This window comes from Physeter macrocephalus, chromosome 14 (genome assembly GCF_002837175.3).
Source record: "Physeter macrocephalus isolate SW-GA chromosome 14, ASM283717v5, whole genome shotgun sequence".
In the NCBI taxonomy this organism is placed as follows: Eukaryota; Metazoa; Chordata; class Mammalia; order Artiodactyla; family Physeteridae; genus Physeter; species Physeter macrocephalus.
The window spans coordinates 99,216,172-99,232,637 of record NC_041227.1 but is presented as its reverse complement, the minus strand read 5'-3'; the positions used below and the strand labels follow the sequence as shown (position 1 = coordinate 99,232,637).

At 40.1% G+C, this 16,466-nt stretch overlaps 1 protein-coding gene across 24 annotated transcripts in view; it reads right to left on the bottom strand.

The window, feature by feature from the left end:
- The window catches only part of TAF15 (TATA-box binding protein associated factor 15), a 74,929-nt gene that overhangs the window by 40,143 nt on the left and 18,320 nt on the right, over positions 1–16,466 (bottom strand). For 21 of the 24 annotated variants that reach the window (XM_055090726.1, XM_055090730.1, XM_055090727.1 and 18 more), the window contains exons 8-16: positions 15,378–15,412; positions 14,734–14,766; positions 12,632–12,741; positions 11,206–11,335; positions 8,531–8,623; positions 7,760–7,841; positions 7,555–7,643; positions 7,096–7,447; positions 1,774–5,770 (exon numbers count right to left, since the gene is read on the bottom strand). In XM_055090726.1, the coding sequence (XP_054946701.1) occupies positions 5,731–5,770; positions 7,096–7,447; positions 7,555–7,643; positions 7,760–7,841; positions 8,531–8,623; positions 11,206–11,335; positions 12,632–12,741; positions 14,734–14,766; positions 15,378–15,412 (964 nt within the window). In that variant the 3' untranslated portion in view covers positions 1,774–5,730. The remainder of the gene's footprint in view (positions 1–1,773; positions 5,771–7,095; positions 7,448–7,554; positions 7,644–7,759; positions 7,842–8,530; positions 8,624–11,205; positions 11,336–12,631; positions 12,742–14,733; positions 14,767–15,377; positions 15,413–16,466) is intronic. The other 3 variants (XM_055090733.1, XM_055090741.1, XM_055090742.1) reach the window with 2 other exon arrangements.

Sequence of the window (16,466 nt, the reverse complement as noted above, 5' to 3'; positions counted from 1 at the left end):
AACTAGGGAAGCCTGCGTGCAGGGACAAAAGATCTCGCATGCCTCAACAAAGATCCCGCATGCCACAACTAAGACCTGATGCAGCCAGAAAAAAAAAAAAAAAAAAAAAAAAAAGATAAAGAAAATAAATACAATACAATAAATATTAAAAAAAAAAAAAGACATCACAGAGCATAAAGTTCTGCATAGAGCACCTACCGTCTGGTATGCCACCAAGGTACCATAGCCTTCCCAGTACCAGAGCTACCTATATCTAAGAATTAGAAACACGCTTAATCCAAGCTGTGGCCAACTTCTCTCAGAGGCCTGAAATGCCCACTCTTCTCAGCCATCAGGATATGCTGGGACGGATTTTTGGACACCATCCAAAATGTAAGTCCCGCTCTTACCTCTCCTCCCTTTCTAATGGGATCTCTGGATACTCCCACTGATGGCAAAAAAAAAAAAAAAAAAAAAAAAGGATTTCTACCCTCTACGTCTACTTCTTCCTCAAACATTCTCCCCCATCTCTGTGCTATAACTGAAACCTTGCTCTTGAACTGGCCTCTTCCTGAAATGTCAGGTGTTGCTCATCCTCCTACATTCCTTCCAATGTCACAATGTCCTGTCATTGTTTCTCCGAGGGTCTTGGCTCTCAAACGAGCTATCCCACCCTCTGGTGCGCTTCCCTATTTTCTCTCATTCATTGCCTGAATCTTAGTCTTGCTATCACCATCCCTATGGACAACCATCCAACACCTCAGTTCCTCAGTCCCTCAGCTCAACTACAAAGGCTTTTCCCTCTCTTTCACTTCAGCTACCCACTTCCATGGCCACACTTAGCCCCTGTCATCCCCAGGAATTTCTCCATCTACAAAATCGTGAACATCTACTTTCTGACCCAAACCTTCTATCTCTCCAGCTCTTTTTATCCCCACTACCAGGCCTCTGAATCTCATCAATAACACTAAGGTCTTGACTTCCCTACATCCTCCCTGTTAGCCCCCTCTTACTTTTAAAATTTCTACTCAGCTGGGACTCCATCCATCAACCACTATTCTCACTATTCTCATACTTCCACTATCATCTCTCTCTCTGACTAGTAAAATCCCCAACCCTGAATCAAATTGCCTCTGATCCTATAACCAGGTTGCTGATTATAGTGGAGAAAACTCACACATCCATAGACTGGTTCCCTCAAAATACTTGCTTCCTATCTTAACTGAGTTCTTATTGCTGTCTGGCAATTTTATGGGTTCCTAGTCACAATTTCAAGCCTTCTCTGCTCTCTTCACATTTCCTACAGTCTCTTCAAACTTTCTATCCTATTACTCCCCAACTCTCAGTAGGCCATTATAATTTCTCTTCAGGGGAAAAAAATAAAAGACATCAGATGAAATTACCTCAACTTCTTGCCACCTGTTATAAGAATCCTGTATACAGTAGTTGATAGCACAGGCTCTAAGGCCAGATACTCTGGTTAGTATCCTAGCTCTGTAACTTTAACTAGAGATGTGATCTTGGGTAAGTTGCTTAACCTTTCAGGGTCTCTGTTCCTCAGTGTCCCTTCTGAAAGCCCCTTTCCAGTAGCAATCAAAATCATTTACACCATTCACCTCTTCTCTGATTTTATATTCAAAAGGAATATTTTTCCCTATACCTCCTTGCCTCACAGCATTGTTATGAGAATTAAATGAGTTAACACATACGGATTGCTTATAATTGCCTAGCATACAGTAAGCTCCCAATAAATGTCAGTCATCTGTTACTACGATTATCAGCATCTGCACTTACCTTACCTCCATTACAGTGCAAGAGGCACTCTCCTCTTCCAAGGCAAAATCCTCCACCAGTGTTCTGGGTGCCATTCCTTCAGGGAATTTGAATATCAATTTTCCCCATCTCCTTTCAAATAGTGTATAAACATGATCAATTCCCATCCATCTTAAAAATAACCTCCCACAAACCCATAACCCTTTCTAGATGCCTCCTCTCCTTAGCTCACCCCACCTCTAATCACCCTTCATAATCAAGATTCTTAAATAGCTGTCCACATTACCTGTTTCCATTTCTCTAATTTCTATTATTCATTACCCTACTTCAGTTTGGGTTCAGAATTCAATTCTCTACCAAAACTGCTTTTGCTAAGGCAGTAGTTCTCAAAAGGGACAATCCTGCCCGCCCCCCAAGGGACACTTGGCAATGTCGGGAGACATTTTTGGTTGTCACAACTGGGGGCTGCTACTGGTGTCTTGTGGTAGAGGGCAGGGATGTGGCTAAATATCCTACACACAGCACAGGGCAGCCCTCCACAACAAATAATTATCCAACCCAAAATGTGAGTAGCACCAAGGTTGAGAAATCTCATGCAAAGATAATTTATAACCTCCGTATTGCTACATACAATGAATGCTTTCTATCTTTTATATGACTTGGCCAGCTCGAGCACTTGACCCCATTAGCTTCTCCCTCCTTGAAGTCCACTCTTCCCTTGGGTTCCACTGACACCTCACTGGTATTCCCTGTCTGTTTCAGTATCCTCTTCTATTTTTTTTTTTTTTTTTTTTTTTTGGCTGCACCACGTGGCTTGTGGGATCTTAGCTCCCCAACCAGGGAGCGAACCCAGGACCTCAGCTGTGAAAGCACGGAGTCCTAACCACTGGACCGCCAGGGAATTCCCTATTACTCTTAAATATTGGTACTTCTCAGGGTTTTGTCCTAGGCTCTTCTCTCTAGACTCCAAAACCATTAGAATCAATTGGGGCTTTTGTTTTTTAAATGTCCCAGGCCTCACAGATTCCATTGTTCTGGAGTGGAGCCCAGACATCTTCTGCATTTTAAAAAATTCTTAGCTAATTCTAGTATTCAGCTAAGATGGAAAACCACAACACTAATCTTATTTTAATCATATCCACTCTATCACTTTACCATTTATATACTAATGACTCAAATCTATAATAATAGATTTGTTCATTTAGTCAATATTCATTGAGTACCTACTCTGTGTCTGACACTGTTCTAGGTACTGAGGTAGAACAGTGAACAACAGAAGAGGTTCCCTACTCTCCTGGAACTTACATTCTAATGGAGGAGAGAAATTAACCACAAAAAGATTGTTTCATACAGTGATAAGTACTGTGAGGACATTATAAAAGGTGATGTGAGTATGCTGGAAGAAGAAGTATTTTAGATACGAAGGTCAGCAAACGGCTGGGAGGGAGGGTGGGATTTGACCCAACATTGTTATGAAAAGGAGTCAACCATGTGAATATGAGGAAAGAGAATCCTGGACATAGCATGTGCAAAGATACTAAAACAGAAGCATGTTTTGTACCATCAAGACTAGGACCAGTGTGGTTAAGGTAAGGCTAGTATGGAAAAATGTTCCATGAGGTTGTGGAGACAAAGGCCAGATCATACAGGGCTTGGTAAGCCAAGGTAAGGAATTTATAGCCAACATACAATGGGAGGTCACTGAAAGGGTTTTAAAGAGGCATGACATATAGGTTGATTTACATCGTTACCATATTGTTTAGCTGCTGTGTGAAGAATAGATTTTAGAGAGGCAAGATTGTGGGGGACCTATTAATGGGCTATTGCAGTTATCCAGAAAAGTGACGACTGTAGCTTGTACCAGGATTGGAACTAAGAATATAAAGATGGTTTCAGGATATACTTTGGAGGTAGAATTAAAAGGACCTGCAAGTATGGCATGAAAGAGAAATCAAATGTAAGTTCTAAGTCTTTTATCTGATCTGATTTGGGTAGATTAAGACTGAGATGAGGAATACTAGGAAGAAAGAAACTGATTTGGAGATCAGAAGTTCTGTTCAGTCCCAGCGGAGTCACCAAAACAAAAGTTATGTTAAATACATCCTAGTGGAAAAGTCAAGTAGGCAGCTGGATATAATCCAGAGGTAAGGGAAGAAGACAGACTGGAGACATAAATTTGGTGTAGTCAACACCATATAAAACCCAGGATAAAAGTGAGTATAAATAGAAAAGAGGGGATCAGAACTGAGAAACTTCTAACATGTAAAGGGCAAGTAAAGCTAGCAAAGGAGACAGAAGTCAGTAAGGAAGATCAGTGGCACGTAATGTTGAGTGCTGCTCTTCTCTGAGCTGTGGATTTGCACACCCAGCTGCTGACTGAATGGCCCTACTTGGAAGGGACATTTACAAGTGCCCCAAATTCTACTTACCCACAACTGAATTCATTTCCCTCATCTTACTCCCAAACCTGTTTCCTTTTCCAGTGTTTCCTATTTCAATGAACAGCACATCTACCCAACTGCCCAGGCCAGAAACCTGACTCTTTTCTCCCCACTACTTCTGACATCCAGGCAAATCCCATCAAATTTCCCCCTTCACGTCTCAAATCTATTATCTCCTCCTCATCCAGTCACTACCTGAGCTCAGACCTGTATCATCTCTCACCTGGTGGACAATTTTGTCTCCAGTCCAGCCTCTCTATAAGGCAGCCATAATTATCTTTCAGTTGATGCCAGTCAGGTCAGGCCATTCCCCTGCTTAAAATCTTTTAATGACTCCCCATATGGAAGCAGGGGGAAAATGAAATGCAAGGACCTTATCGCAAAGCTGGCTCACCTCTCCAGTCTTATCTTTTGCATGCCCATTCTTAAACTTCTTCCTCCAATCACAATGCACTACATACAATTCTCAAGTGCACAGCCTGTTCCTCATTCTTTTAACTCCTGATTTATTAATATTTGTTCATGTCGGTTTTCTGCTGCGAACACCAATTCCTCACCCCAGCCTCTTTACTTAGCCAATTCCTACTCTTCCCTCAAGGCTCACCAAGCTTTCCCAATCCCACATGACTGGATTAAGTATCCTTCCAACCAGCCCTCAAAGCACCTTGTACTATTCTTACTGGAACCCTTATCAGACTATATATTGTCTGTTTGCTTGATGAGCAATATATCCAGCATCTGATGCAGTGCCTCACCCTTGGTAAGGGTAGGAAAAATAGTTTTTTAAAGAATATCAAATAACACGTTACGTACGTTGGTATCTTAACCCTGGTTTGTCAAACCCTTACTCTTCCTTCCTAGCCCTTGGACCCCCATATTCCCAGCGTCTAGAACACTGCCCTAAATAAATGGTTCTCAGCTGTAAACCTGGTTTTTATCAAAACCACCTAGTGATCTTAAGATAAATTAAGATTCCCAGCTCTACCTCCCCACATCCCACCAATTTCTGATCCAGTAGACCTGGGGTGAGGCCTAGGAATCTGGAATTTTGACAACCTCCTCTGGTGGTTCTGACATGCAGTCATGCTTGGAAACTACTATTCTAAACAGAATAGGAACTCAATAAATATGGTTGGAAGTAACATTTTAATTTCATGAAGTAGAATTCATTTCCTAATTCTTTAGAGTTCGAATCTGCTGTAACTGCATCCTGAGTGTGACAGAACAATGCACTAATGTATGAAAGTCCACAAAACAAGCATCCTTTATTGCAGTATTACAAAACACTTTCCATTTTGGCAATATTTTACAACGCACTTAGCTTCAAGGGTTGGGAAGGAGAAGGTTGGAAACTAAAGGGGGATATTTCAATGGACATTTCTAAAAGAAAAACTGTCCCAGCCCTCCCACCCAAATAAAAATTCAAATGTCACTTAATTTCACTATGCAAGAAGAGGCCACGAGGAAAGCAGCAGGCAAAACTCTGGCAATTTCACTATGGATCATGTCAGAGACAAAGGAACATTCAAAACAGTCATCAGTATGGTCGGTTGCGCTGATCATTTCTGTAGTCGTTTCTAGGAATGAAAAATAAAGAGCCAGACTAAATTCTAATTTCCTACCAAGGGGAAGCATCAGACACTTCTTCAGGGTGCTGGTGACTGGCAACAGCTTGACAATTTCTATAAGAATGACACCATGCCTAATATATTTCTCTGCTCCTAGAAGGTGCTTACTAAATGTTTAATTTATCAGCTTTAAGACACACAAAGTTCCTAGAAGCCCTGCTATCACTAACTCTCTTAAAAATTTTTCCATCTAGACTAAGGACTCTAAACCACTGTGGTATTTCAGGTCAGAGACTTTGCCATTCCAGCACTCTAAAAAGAAGAGCAGTATAGTGGAATAAGCAAGCAAACACTTTCATGTAAGAATTCTGGACCTGCCACTTATTATGCGATCTTGGAAAAGTTACTCAACATTTCTAACTCTGTAAAATGGGAAGTACATATACCTCTGGGGTTGACAGAAGGACTAGAACTAAAGTATACAAAGACACGTTCACAGGATTTGCCACACAGTAAGAAGTGTTTAATAGATGATAATTACTAATAGCTAACAATTATACCATGATTACCATGGCCCCATGGCATGGCATGGTTACCATGTCAACCGTTGTAACAATCTAATACAACTCCACGAAGGAGATATCATTAGCTCCATTTTACAGATGAGAATACTGATGCTCCAAAGGGTTAAGTAACTTATCAAGCAGCTAGTAAGTGGTGGAGCCAGGATTTGAAAGAAGACAGTCTGTCTCCAAATTCTGTGCTCTTAACTACATGCTTTACTAATTCTTGCTACCCTATATTGTCTCTGGCACAGTAACTGAAGTTATTTTACATCACTGGTTATTCAACTTTTTCTGCCTCTACAGCTTTCACGTGCACAGCACACTCCCATCAGTACCACCAGTGATTTTCATCTGGAAAGTATAACAGAATCTCCAGAGAAACAACTGCAAGGTAGCACATGTGATTTGAAAAAGCACACTCCTATAAAAGGTGTGCTCTCCCCTCACTTAGATTAAGAATCCCTGATTTACATAAAGTTTCAAATCATCTCTCAATCTCAATTATCTTTAGCTATGAGAAAGAATACACACACATTTACCTACATTCATCCAAATATAAAGATCATGAATAAGAATTTCCAAAACAAATTTTAGGAATTGCTAAGCAGGAAACTAAACGGATCTTCTCCAACCTAACTGAAAGAGTTGACAATGGGAAATTCAAGTTATAAAAAACTGGACAAGAAGAAAATGTGATGAAAAGGGCTCAGACTCTAAAATCTAAGAGCAGTGAGGTAGAAAGGTTAGCATGTACATTCTAATACCCACCTTCCTCCCATTTTGCCTCCATAGCCACCTCGGTCTCCTCCGTAGCCGCCGCCACTCCTGTCTCCTCCATAGCCTCCACTTCGGTCCCCACTGTAGCCACCACCACCACGGTCTCCTCCGTAGCCCCCACCACTTCGCTCTCCTCCATAGCCGCCGCCTCGGTCTCCTCCATAGCCACCACCACGATCCCCCCCATAGCCACCTCCTCGGTCCCCCCCATAACCACCCCCACTTCTGTCCCCTCCGTAGCCACCGCCCCCACTTCGGTCTCCACCATAGCCGCCTCGGTCTCCACCTCTGCCCCCACGACCTCTGTAGCCCCTCTCTCCACCGTAGCCTCTTCCCCGGAAATCTGCAAGGCAGAAATGCAAACTAGTAAGGCCAGCAGAATAATGGAAAGTCTCCTTAATGCCAGTCAGAAGATTAACAGCATGCAGATGCTGTTAAAGGCTGACCCACCTCCTCCTGAGGGACGAGAGTCCTCTGGTCTGGGCTCATTGCACTGATTGCAAGAATTCCTTCGAGCAAAGTTCATATTTCCACATGACCTGAGAAAGGAGGAAAATAAAATGCTCAATAGTTTCCAATGGATTCAGAACCCCCTCTTGTACCTTCCAACCCCAATCCCAACTCTTACATCCACCAAAATAAATGGTATACTTACGGATTAGGGCAAACCCAGTCCCCACTTTTGGGGTCTCCACCTCTCCCCTGAAAGCCTCCACGGCCTCTATATCCTCCACGGCCTGGGGGAAGTAAGGAGTGGGGAGGAATCAGTAGCAGACATTAACAAAGGAAAAGCATCAGACGAAAGAACTAAGAGCAAGTGTTCATCAACAACTGGGCAGCCCCCCCAGAATTAACCCCTTATGGCAGGACTCCATGATTCTTTGATTTGGGGCTTTACTTATTTAGTCAATGCAGGAGCTGTGGAAGAAGACCCCAAGGCACACATTAAAGTGCAAATGATGCACTAAAAAACTTCGAAGTCCACTTTCTGTAATGCCCTCCTTAGTTTGAGAATCTCAGTGATAAAGGTTAAGTGAGAAGACATATTCCAAATTTAAGGAATTAGACACAACGGAAATGAAAGAGTTGCAAGTAACTATCAACGTATCAGGGAACTCCCAAACTGGTCAGATTAACTACCTAATTAGGTATCATTTAAACAACTGACTCCTAATGTCCAGGTAAATAACAAACTGCTTTATATAGCTTTCCAAAGAGATTTCTGGAACCTTCTTCCACCACTTTCTTAGCTATTATGACACCTTATTTACCTAATCTCCTATTCTGTACCTCACTTTTAAGATAGAAGGAAAAAGACCGATAGGGAGAGAGAAGTAGTAGCAAGTTCACACAATAGGGACAGAACATGGACTCAAATCCAAACCTTCTGTGTAATACCCAGGCCTGTGAGCAACAAGTATTTTACCTCGTCGCCCACCTCCACTTCCACCTCCTCTCATGAATTCAGGTCTTCTGGTGGCAAAGGACACTTTAATGATGTTGCCATGGAATTCTTTTCCTAAAAAAAAAAGAAATGGTTTTGCAGAAATGCTATTCTACATCCCCACCTCTCAAAAATATAAAACTGTCTTAGAAATTTTTAGTTTCAGAGGAATAACTGACATGTCCTCACAGAAATTCAAACACACTAGTGTTCCAAAGAGTCAAGGTAACTCTACTAGAACACGACACAATCTACTGAATAGAGCAGATCTGTCACAAGGAGACAGTCATTTCTTACTAAGCAAAAAAAACAAAAAACAAAAAAAACAAAAAAAGACACATCTAAAATTTTACATGAAAAAAGCCAAGTACAGAACAATGAATGTAGTATGCTACCATTTCTTTTTTTTAAAGGGAATGAGTGTGTTATGTGCATGCATGTGCACACATATGCCTGTCTATACACTGCCTATTGTGCTTAACTCTCAGTAGGTGAAAAGGTGGTAAGGAAACTCATTTTTTACTATATACTCTTGGTACCGTTTGAAATGTTTTTTACCTTAGACAAGTAGTATCTTTAAAAATAATGTGTGCGTATGTGATTACTTATATACATGCATACATACACATATTCTGCTGTCCCAGGGCCTTAGAGACAGAAATTTTCTGTCTTTATATTAAATAAGAGAACTGACATATAAGGAAAAGGTGCCCAAGGAGTCATAAAATAGTTATAAATCCAGGAGTCTTAGCACTCTCACCAAAGTCCTAATTGTTGTGACTGGCAACCTTCCACAATGTCAGATGGTATGACAAGCACTTTTAAATAGGAAACAACCCATGGATCAGGATTTTAAAAGCTGTAAAAAGACCTGGTGAGAGCTGAACTATGGAGTTACTGTTGAGAGGCTCATTTGCCCTATGGGGGAAAGGCACAATAATTTTTTAACATATCATAAGCTATGACAGTTTTATGATTCACAGAAACTATGACACAAGCAGAAAAGTGAGGGAGAATGGACCTAGCCTTCAAAAGCAAGGTGATGGGGCCTGATTAGGGCAAAAAAGTAAAGAAAATGGAGGTGAGGACAGAGTATCATAATCTCATCTGTGAAGAAGTAAAGAAATGCCATTATGTCTTGCAAGACACAGGTGTAATAATCTTGGAACTGGAAGGGACCACAAGTGCCTGTCAATGCAGCACAGTTTAGCACTTCACAGACAGTGGTGCTAGACTGCCTGAGTTTGAGTCCTGACCCTGCCACTTATTCTGTGATCTTGGAAATTATTTATCTTCTCTGTGCCTGAGTTTCATCATCTATAAAATGGTAATAAAAGGGTACATCTTACAGGGTTACTGTGAAGATCAAACTGAGTTAATGCACATAAAGTTCTTAAAACCATGCCTAGCTCATAGACCACAGTAAACATGCAGTGTTATTATTAAATTAGGGTACAACAAAAACAGTGAATTTATAGTAACATGGGGAAATGACTATGTTAAGACGTTAAGTGAAAAAAAGCATGAGACAAAACTACATTTGGAGTATAATGATAAACTATTTTAAAAAACTGGAAGGAAGGGGCTTCCCTGGTGGTGCAGTGGTTAAGAATCCGCCTGCCAATGCAGGGCACACGGGTTCAAGCCCTGGTCCAGGAAGATCCCACATGCTGCGGAGCAACTAAGCCTGTGCACCACAACTACTGAGCCTGCACTCTAGAGCCCGTGAGCCACAACTACTGAGCCTGCCTGCCACAACTACTGAAGCCAACGTGCCTGGAGCCCGTGCTCCGCAACAAGAGAAGCCACCGCAATGAGAAGCCCGCACACCACAATGAAGAGTAGCCCCTGCTCGCTGCAACTAGAGAAAAAAAGCCCGCGCACAGCAACAAAGATCCAGCACAGCCAAAAATAAATAAATAAATTTATTTATTTTATTTATTTATTTTTTTAAACTGGAAGGAAAAGTTAATACCAGTAGTTGTCTCTATGTAGAGAACTATGGATGCTTTACTCCTTTCTTCTACTCTCCCATATTTTCTTATTTTCAGGGGGAAAAAAAGTCTTACTGTTTCTTCTAAGTATGTATTAACATTATATTTGAAGGGAAATTAACCTAAATTTAAAAAGAATATAGTCAACCAGGCCAACCCTCTACATCTCTATCAGGGTGGCCTTAAGCACAAAGCATGACATAAGGAAATATTTTAGACAGAGTTCATCTCATTTCTAAAGGTATGTAAAAACTCTGGCCTGTGTTCTCAATAGAATATCTAAAAAAGTAAACATGAAGATAATCACCATCTACGAGAACATATTTTGACTTCAAGACCAGAAAACATTTATCCAAACCACACGTTGAAACGATATGAATGAGGGACTTCCCTGGTGGCGCAATTGGTAAGACACTGCACTCCCAATGCAGGGGGCCCGGGTTCGATCCCTGGTCAGGGAACTAGATCCCACATGCATGCCGCCACTAAGGAGCCCACGTGCCGCAACTAAGGAGCCCTGGAGCCACAACTAAGGAGCCTGCCTGCTTCAACTAAGGAGCCAGCAAGTTCAACTAAGGAGCCCGCCTGCCACAACCAAGAGCCGGCACAACCAAATAAATAAATTAAAAAAAAAAAAAAAGAAACTATACGAATGAGGTATACCATCAAACCAGTCAATGGCTGCCTTAGCTGAAGGAGGGTCATCAAATGATACTGTTGCCTCTCCTTTTGGCTTTCCTGTGTCCTTGTCTGTGTACAGATTTATCATTGGTTTTCCAGTCTTCTTATTTGTCTGAGGAACAAACAAGTGGGTGTTAGTATTTTAAGAAAAAGTGATCATGAACCACATAGGTAATTAAAATTTTATTTTTTAAAGGAATTTACATATCCATACTATAAATACTAGCAACTTAACATAAAAATGAAGTTATCGGGGGCTTCCCTGGTGGCACAGTGGTTGAGAATCCGCCTGCCGATGCAGGAGACACGGGTTCGTGCCCCGGTCTGGGAAGATCCCACATGCCTCAGAGCGGCTGGGCCCGTGAGCCATGGCCACTGAGCCTGTGCGTCTGGAGCCTGTGCTCCGCAACGGGAGAGGCCACAACAGTGAGAGGCCCGCGTACCACAAAAAAAAAAAAAAAAAAAAAAAGAAGTTATCTGTAGGTTCTGAAAAGGAAAACTCTCTAAAATACATTAAGTGAAAACCAAACTATAAAAATTATACACAGTATATACTGTTTTATCTATGTATAATTTCTTTAAACCCACAAAAAAAGAAAACATAGATAATGCTTCATATAAATATAGACCTTGTAAAACTAAAAAAAAAAAAAAAAAAAAAAAAAAAAAAGACTGGGAAGAATGTTCACCAAGCAAATAAATAAATTACCATTAAGGCGTACACACTGGATTTTGCTGGGAAGGGAGTGGAAGACAAGAACTGTGTGAATTTTTTACATATTTCATGTGTAATTAATAATTTCTTAAGAAATTTTTACTCTCCAAGAAGGAGAAAAAAAAAGTAATTCCATGGACACCAAAACAAGAGCAACTGCAAACTGATCTCAGGCAAATGCTTCAATCTACTAACACTGATCTAAATGCTTTCTAGTTGGAGATGAAAATATATGCATGAAACAAACAGTGCACAAGACACTGAAGTACAATAACGTTATGAAATAAAGCATTATTATATTGGGCAAATATATAGCAGACATTAAATACCAACATAAAAAGTTGTTAGTAATAACTCGGGTTTTCATATGTTGGCATTTCAGAATATAAAAATGTTTTCACAATTTCATTTGGTTCTCACAATTTTAGGAGCTAGGCAGAGACTATGTTTAGAGTCCTAAGATTGAAAGCCAAAGCTGTGGAAGGCTGTGGAAAGGTAAATACAAGCAAGGAATAAAATCTTCATGTATTTAGCAAATTTAGCAAAGGCCTACAGACATGGGTGAGCATGTGCATCAGGGAACTTTAAGAGACAGGCCTTACTGGAGTATGGGCTTATCACGTAACCTAGGTATCTTAACCAGAATATGTTAATAATTATGAGATTTTCAACATAAGCCAATTTTTTACGCACCTTGATAATTCCTATTTGTTTAAAGAACTCCCCCACTTGATCTGTAGACACACCCTCCCCAAGTCCTTGTACAAAGATTGTGTTGTTATCTGAATTATCAGATTCTGAATCTATGGGGGAAAAAAAAAACCATGATTAATTTTACATATTCCTTAGGTTTACTAAATCCTGTTTAGTAATCAAGAATAATAATTTATTATTCAATATTCAACTATTTCTGTGACCAAAAGGAAAAAGGACCAATATATGAAACCTCTTAGATAAACACGCAAAGTGGTCATAACAGTTATCTGGTAGGTCAGTTCTCACAACTAAACTTCACGTAAAGTGGATCAAGTCCACGCTATATCAAATACATAGACCAATTAAGGGAGATCTTACAAATCTCACTCTTCAGATTCAGATACAGGACTCAAGCTCAGGAAGAGATGAAGAAAGTTAGTATAAAGTAGCATTCCTTTCTTTGGAGAGTTTTAATTCTTTCTGGCTAATCAATACTTTTAAAGCTTTCTAGTAGAAAGCTGCCCAAATCTGACTCTTTGTACTTCCAAGCAAGCCAAGCAGAATTGCTGGTTTCCCATTCATTGCAATAAGCTTTATATATACCAGAGGGTAGGGGCACCTTGACACACACCTTACCTTACACACACACTTTTGGATTAGTATAACAAAATAAGAAAGATGCACATAAATTCAGTCCATCAAGGGATAATTCAGAAATTGCCATCCATATAGAATACTTTAGTATCTTAATAAAAACAAAAGTTCTGATTTCAATATATATTAAAAATTTTGGGGGGCTTCCCTGGTGGCACAGTGGTTAAGAATCCGCCTGTCAATGCAGGGGACACGGGTTTGAGCCCTGGTCCGTGAAGATCCCACATGCCGCGGAACAACTAAGCCCGTGTGCCACAACTACTGAGCCTGCACTCTACAGCCCACAAGCCACAACTACTGAAGCCCACACACCTAGAGCCCATGCTCTGCAACAAGAGAAGCCACTGTAATGAGAAGCCCGCACACCGCAACGAAGAGTAGCCCCTGCTCGCCGCAACTAGAGAGAGCCCGTGCACAGCAACAAAGACCCAATGCAACCAAAAATAAATAATAAATTAATTTTTTAAAAAAATTTTGGCTCAAATAGATTTTTAATCTCTACATAATTTTCAAAAGGCTCCAGGCAGCCTTGAATTTCATTTGAAAATATAAAGGCACATGAAATTAGTGACCTCTGGGCACTTCCCTGGTGGCACATTGGTTAAGAATCTGCCTGCCAATGCAGGGAACACGGGTTCGATTCCTGGTCCGGGAAGATCCCACATGCCGCGGAGCAACTAAGCCTATGTGCCACAACTACTGAGCCTGCGCTCTAGAGCCCGAGCCACAACTACTGAGCCCACGTGCCGCAACTACTGAAGCCAGCGCACCTAGAGACCATGCTCCGCAACAAGAGAAGGTACCGCAATGAGAAGCCCGCGCACTGCAACAATGAGTAGCCCCCGCTCGCCACAGCTAGAGAAAGCCCACGCACAGCAACCAAGACTCAACACAGCCAAAAAAAAAAAAAAACACAAAAGAAAGGCACATGTAGAAAGAAAGATGTTTTGTAAAAAAGAAAAAAAAAAGAAAAGAAAAGAAAAGAAATTAGTGACCTCTGCCCAGAGTAAGACAATTCTCTCATATATGAATTCAGGTTTCTTAGGCCCACTGAGCAGACTATCAATCCACTGTAATATTTTCTTAAACACAGCTATTCTACTTCTAATTCCCCAATCATACCAATTCTCTCATACTTGATTTGCAGTCATTAAATAAATAATGCTAATTAGCAGGACAAAATCAAGTATTTCTTCACAAAAGAAAAAGTAGAGAGCATGGGAAAGCACAAACATAGCAATTTTTCCTAGCAAACTTTCCAATCAATCCCCCTGAATTTTTCTTGCTGGTACATCTTTAGAAATGAAGCTCCCTGGTTCTGGCAGCATTATCAAATTGAATCTTCCTCCTATACTAACTCCTCCAAACACACATACTTTTCCTTTGAAAAAATGGAAAACTAACATTCTCTTAATGGCAGAGTCACAAACTACCATAAACCTTACCAGCATCTGGTCTGGGTCCATAATCCCTGTGACCTAAGGGAAAAGAAAAAGAAAAAGAAAAAGAAAGCTATTTAAGGCAACTCATAAGAAATAATTTAAAAACAGTAATAATAACCAAGGCATGAAAAGTCAATACTTCCAAAATCCTTGTAAGTAACCATCACAGACTTACAAAGTAAATATATAAATTAAGTTTTATTAAAAGTTTAAGAAATCAAGATGAATGTCAATATTCCCTTAAACTTGTCCCAGACGGCACCAGCCACTTTGGCATTACGCTAGTATCACTTTTGTTAAGCTCTGGTTGTAAAGGCTGATTGGAAAACCCTAATAATTTAAAAACACCATGTTAGCTACCTTTATTAAAAAACATATTGACAAAATCCAGTGAAGGTCTCATTCATTGGTCACCAGACTCTTTCATGCAAATTCACTGTGTAGAAACCCATTGGACTGTTTGAGATCAACTTTGTCTTTTTAATATTTTGAGATATATATATGCATATATATAATTTTTTTAAGCACACAACACACACCAGCCTCAACAGAGTAAGAAAGGGCTTAGACTACGTCTGCGGGATATTGGTGGCTTTTAGGTTTATATAGCATTTCCACTGAAACATTTTGGGATACTCAGCACTTACCACCAAAATTTTTGAAGCCACCGCGGTCACCACCACTGCAGAGGAAAAATTGAAGAAATGATTTCTTCCTTAGGTCTCTAATGTGCTGAGCCCTGGGCTCAATCTATACTTAACTGTCACAAGTAGAGCGCCCAGGAAAAACAGTAGCACCTCTAACTTTCCAGTAAATTTCATTTCATAGACCTCAAAATGTTGTTTTCACCTAAATGTTTCCCCAAGGATCTATTTCCACAAGGGTGCCTTTTCAAGCTTATTACAGAACATACCTAATATACTCTTATTTTAAAATTTTCCCAACCCCAAGCCAAAGGGATAATATTCAAATCCACTTAAACTGGAGGCACAAGAGGAAGAATGTTAAACATTCTTTCCAAGGAGAAAGAAATCATTTAAAAACAGTAATAATAACCAAGGCATGAAAAGTCAATGGGACAAAGTGAGAGAGTGGCATGTACATATATACACTACCAAATGTAAAACTGATAGCTAGTGGGAAGCAGCTGCATAGCACAGGGAGATCAGCCCGCTGCTTTGTGACCACCTAGAGGGGGGGATAGGGAGGCTGGGAGGGAGGGAGATGCAAGAGGGAAGAGATATGGGGATATATGTATATGTAGAGCTGATTCATTTTGTTATAAAGCAGAAACTAACACACCATTGTAAAGTAATTATACTCCAATAAAGATGTTAAAAAAAAAAATACTTCCAAAATCCTGTAAGTAACCATCACAGATTCACAAAGTAAATATATAAATTAAGTTTTATTAAAAGTTTAAGAATTCAAGATGAATGTCAATATTCCCTTAAAGAGGAATATTTTTGTTAAAGGGGATATTTTTGTTATATATGAGAAAATGACTAGAAGAGAAATATAAAGCAAGGTGAAAATTTTGATAGCAGAATGGGAGAGGTAAAAACTTGAGCACTATGTTCTACTGTGATACCAAACGGTGGGTTTTATGAGATGAAGAAATAAGTGAGGTACAAATATACACAAAAGTGAGACTGAATGAAAGCAGTCTTAAAAATTCAAATCATTCAGATATCTGGTAAAATGAGCACTAAAAGAAAGCATAACTTTAAACTGCC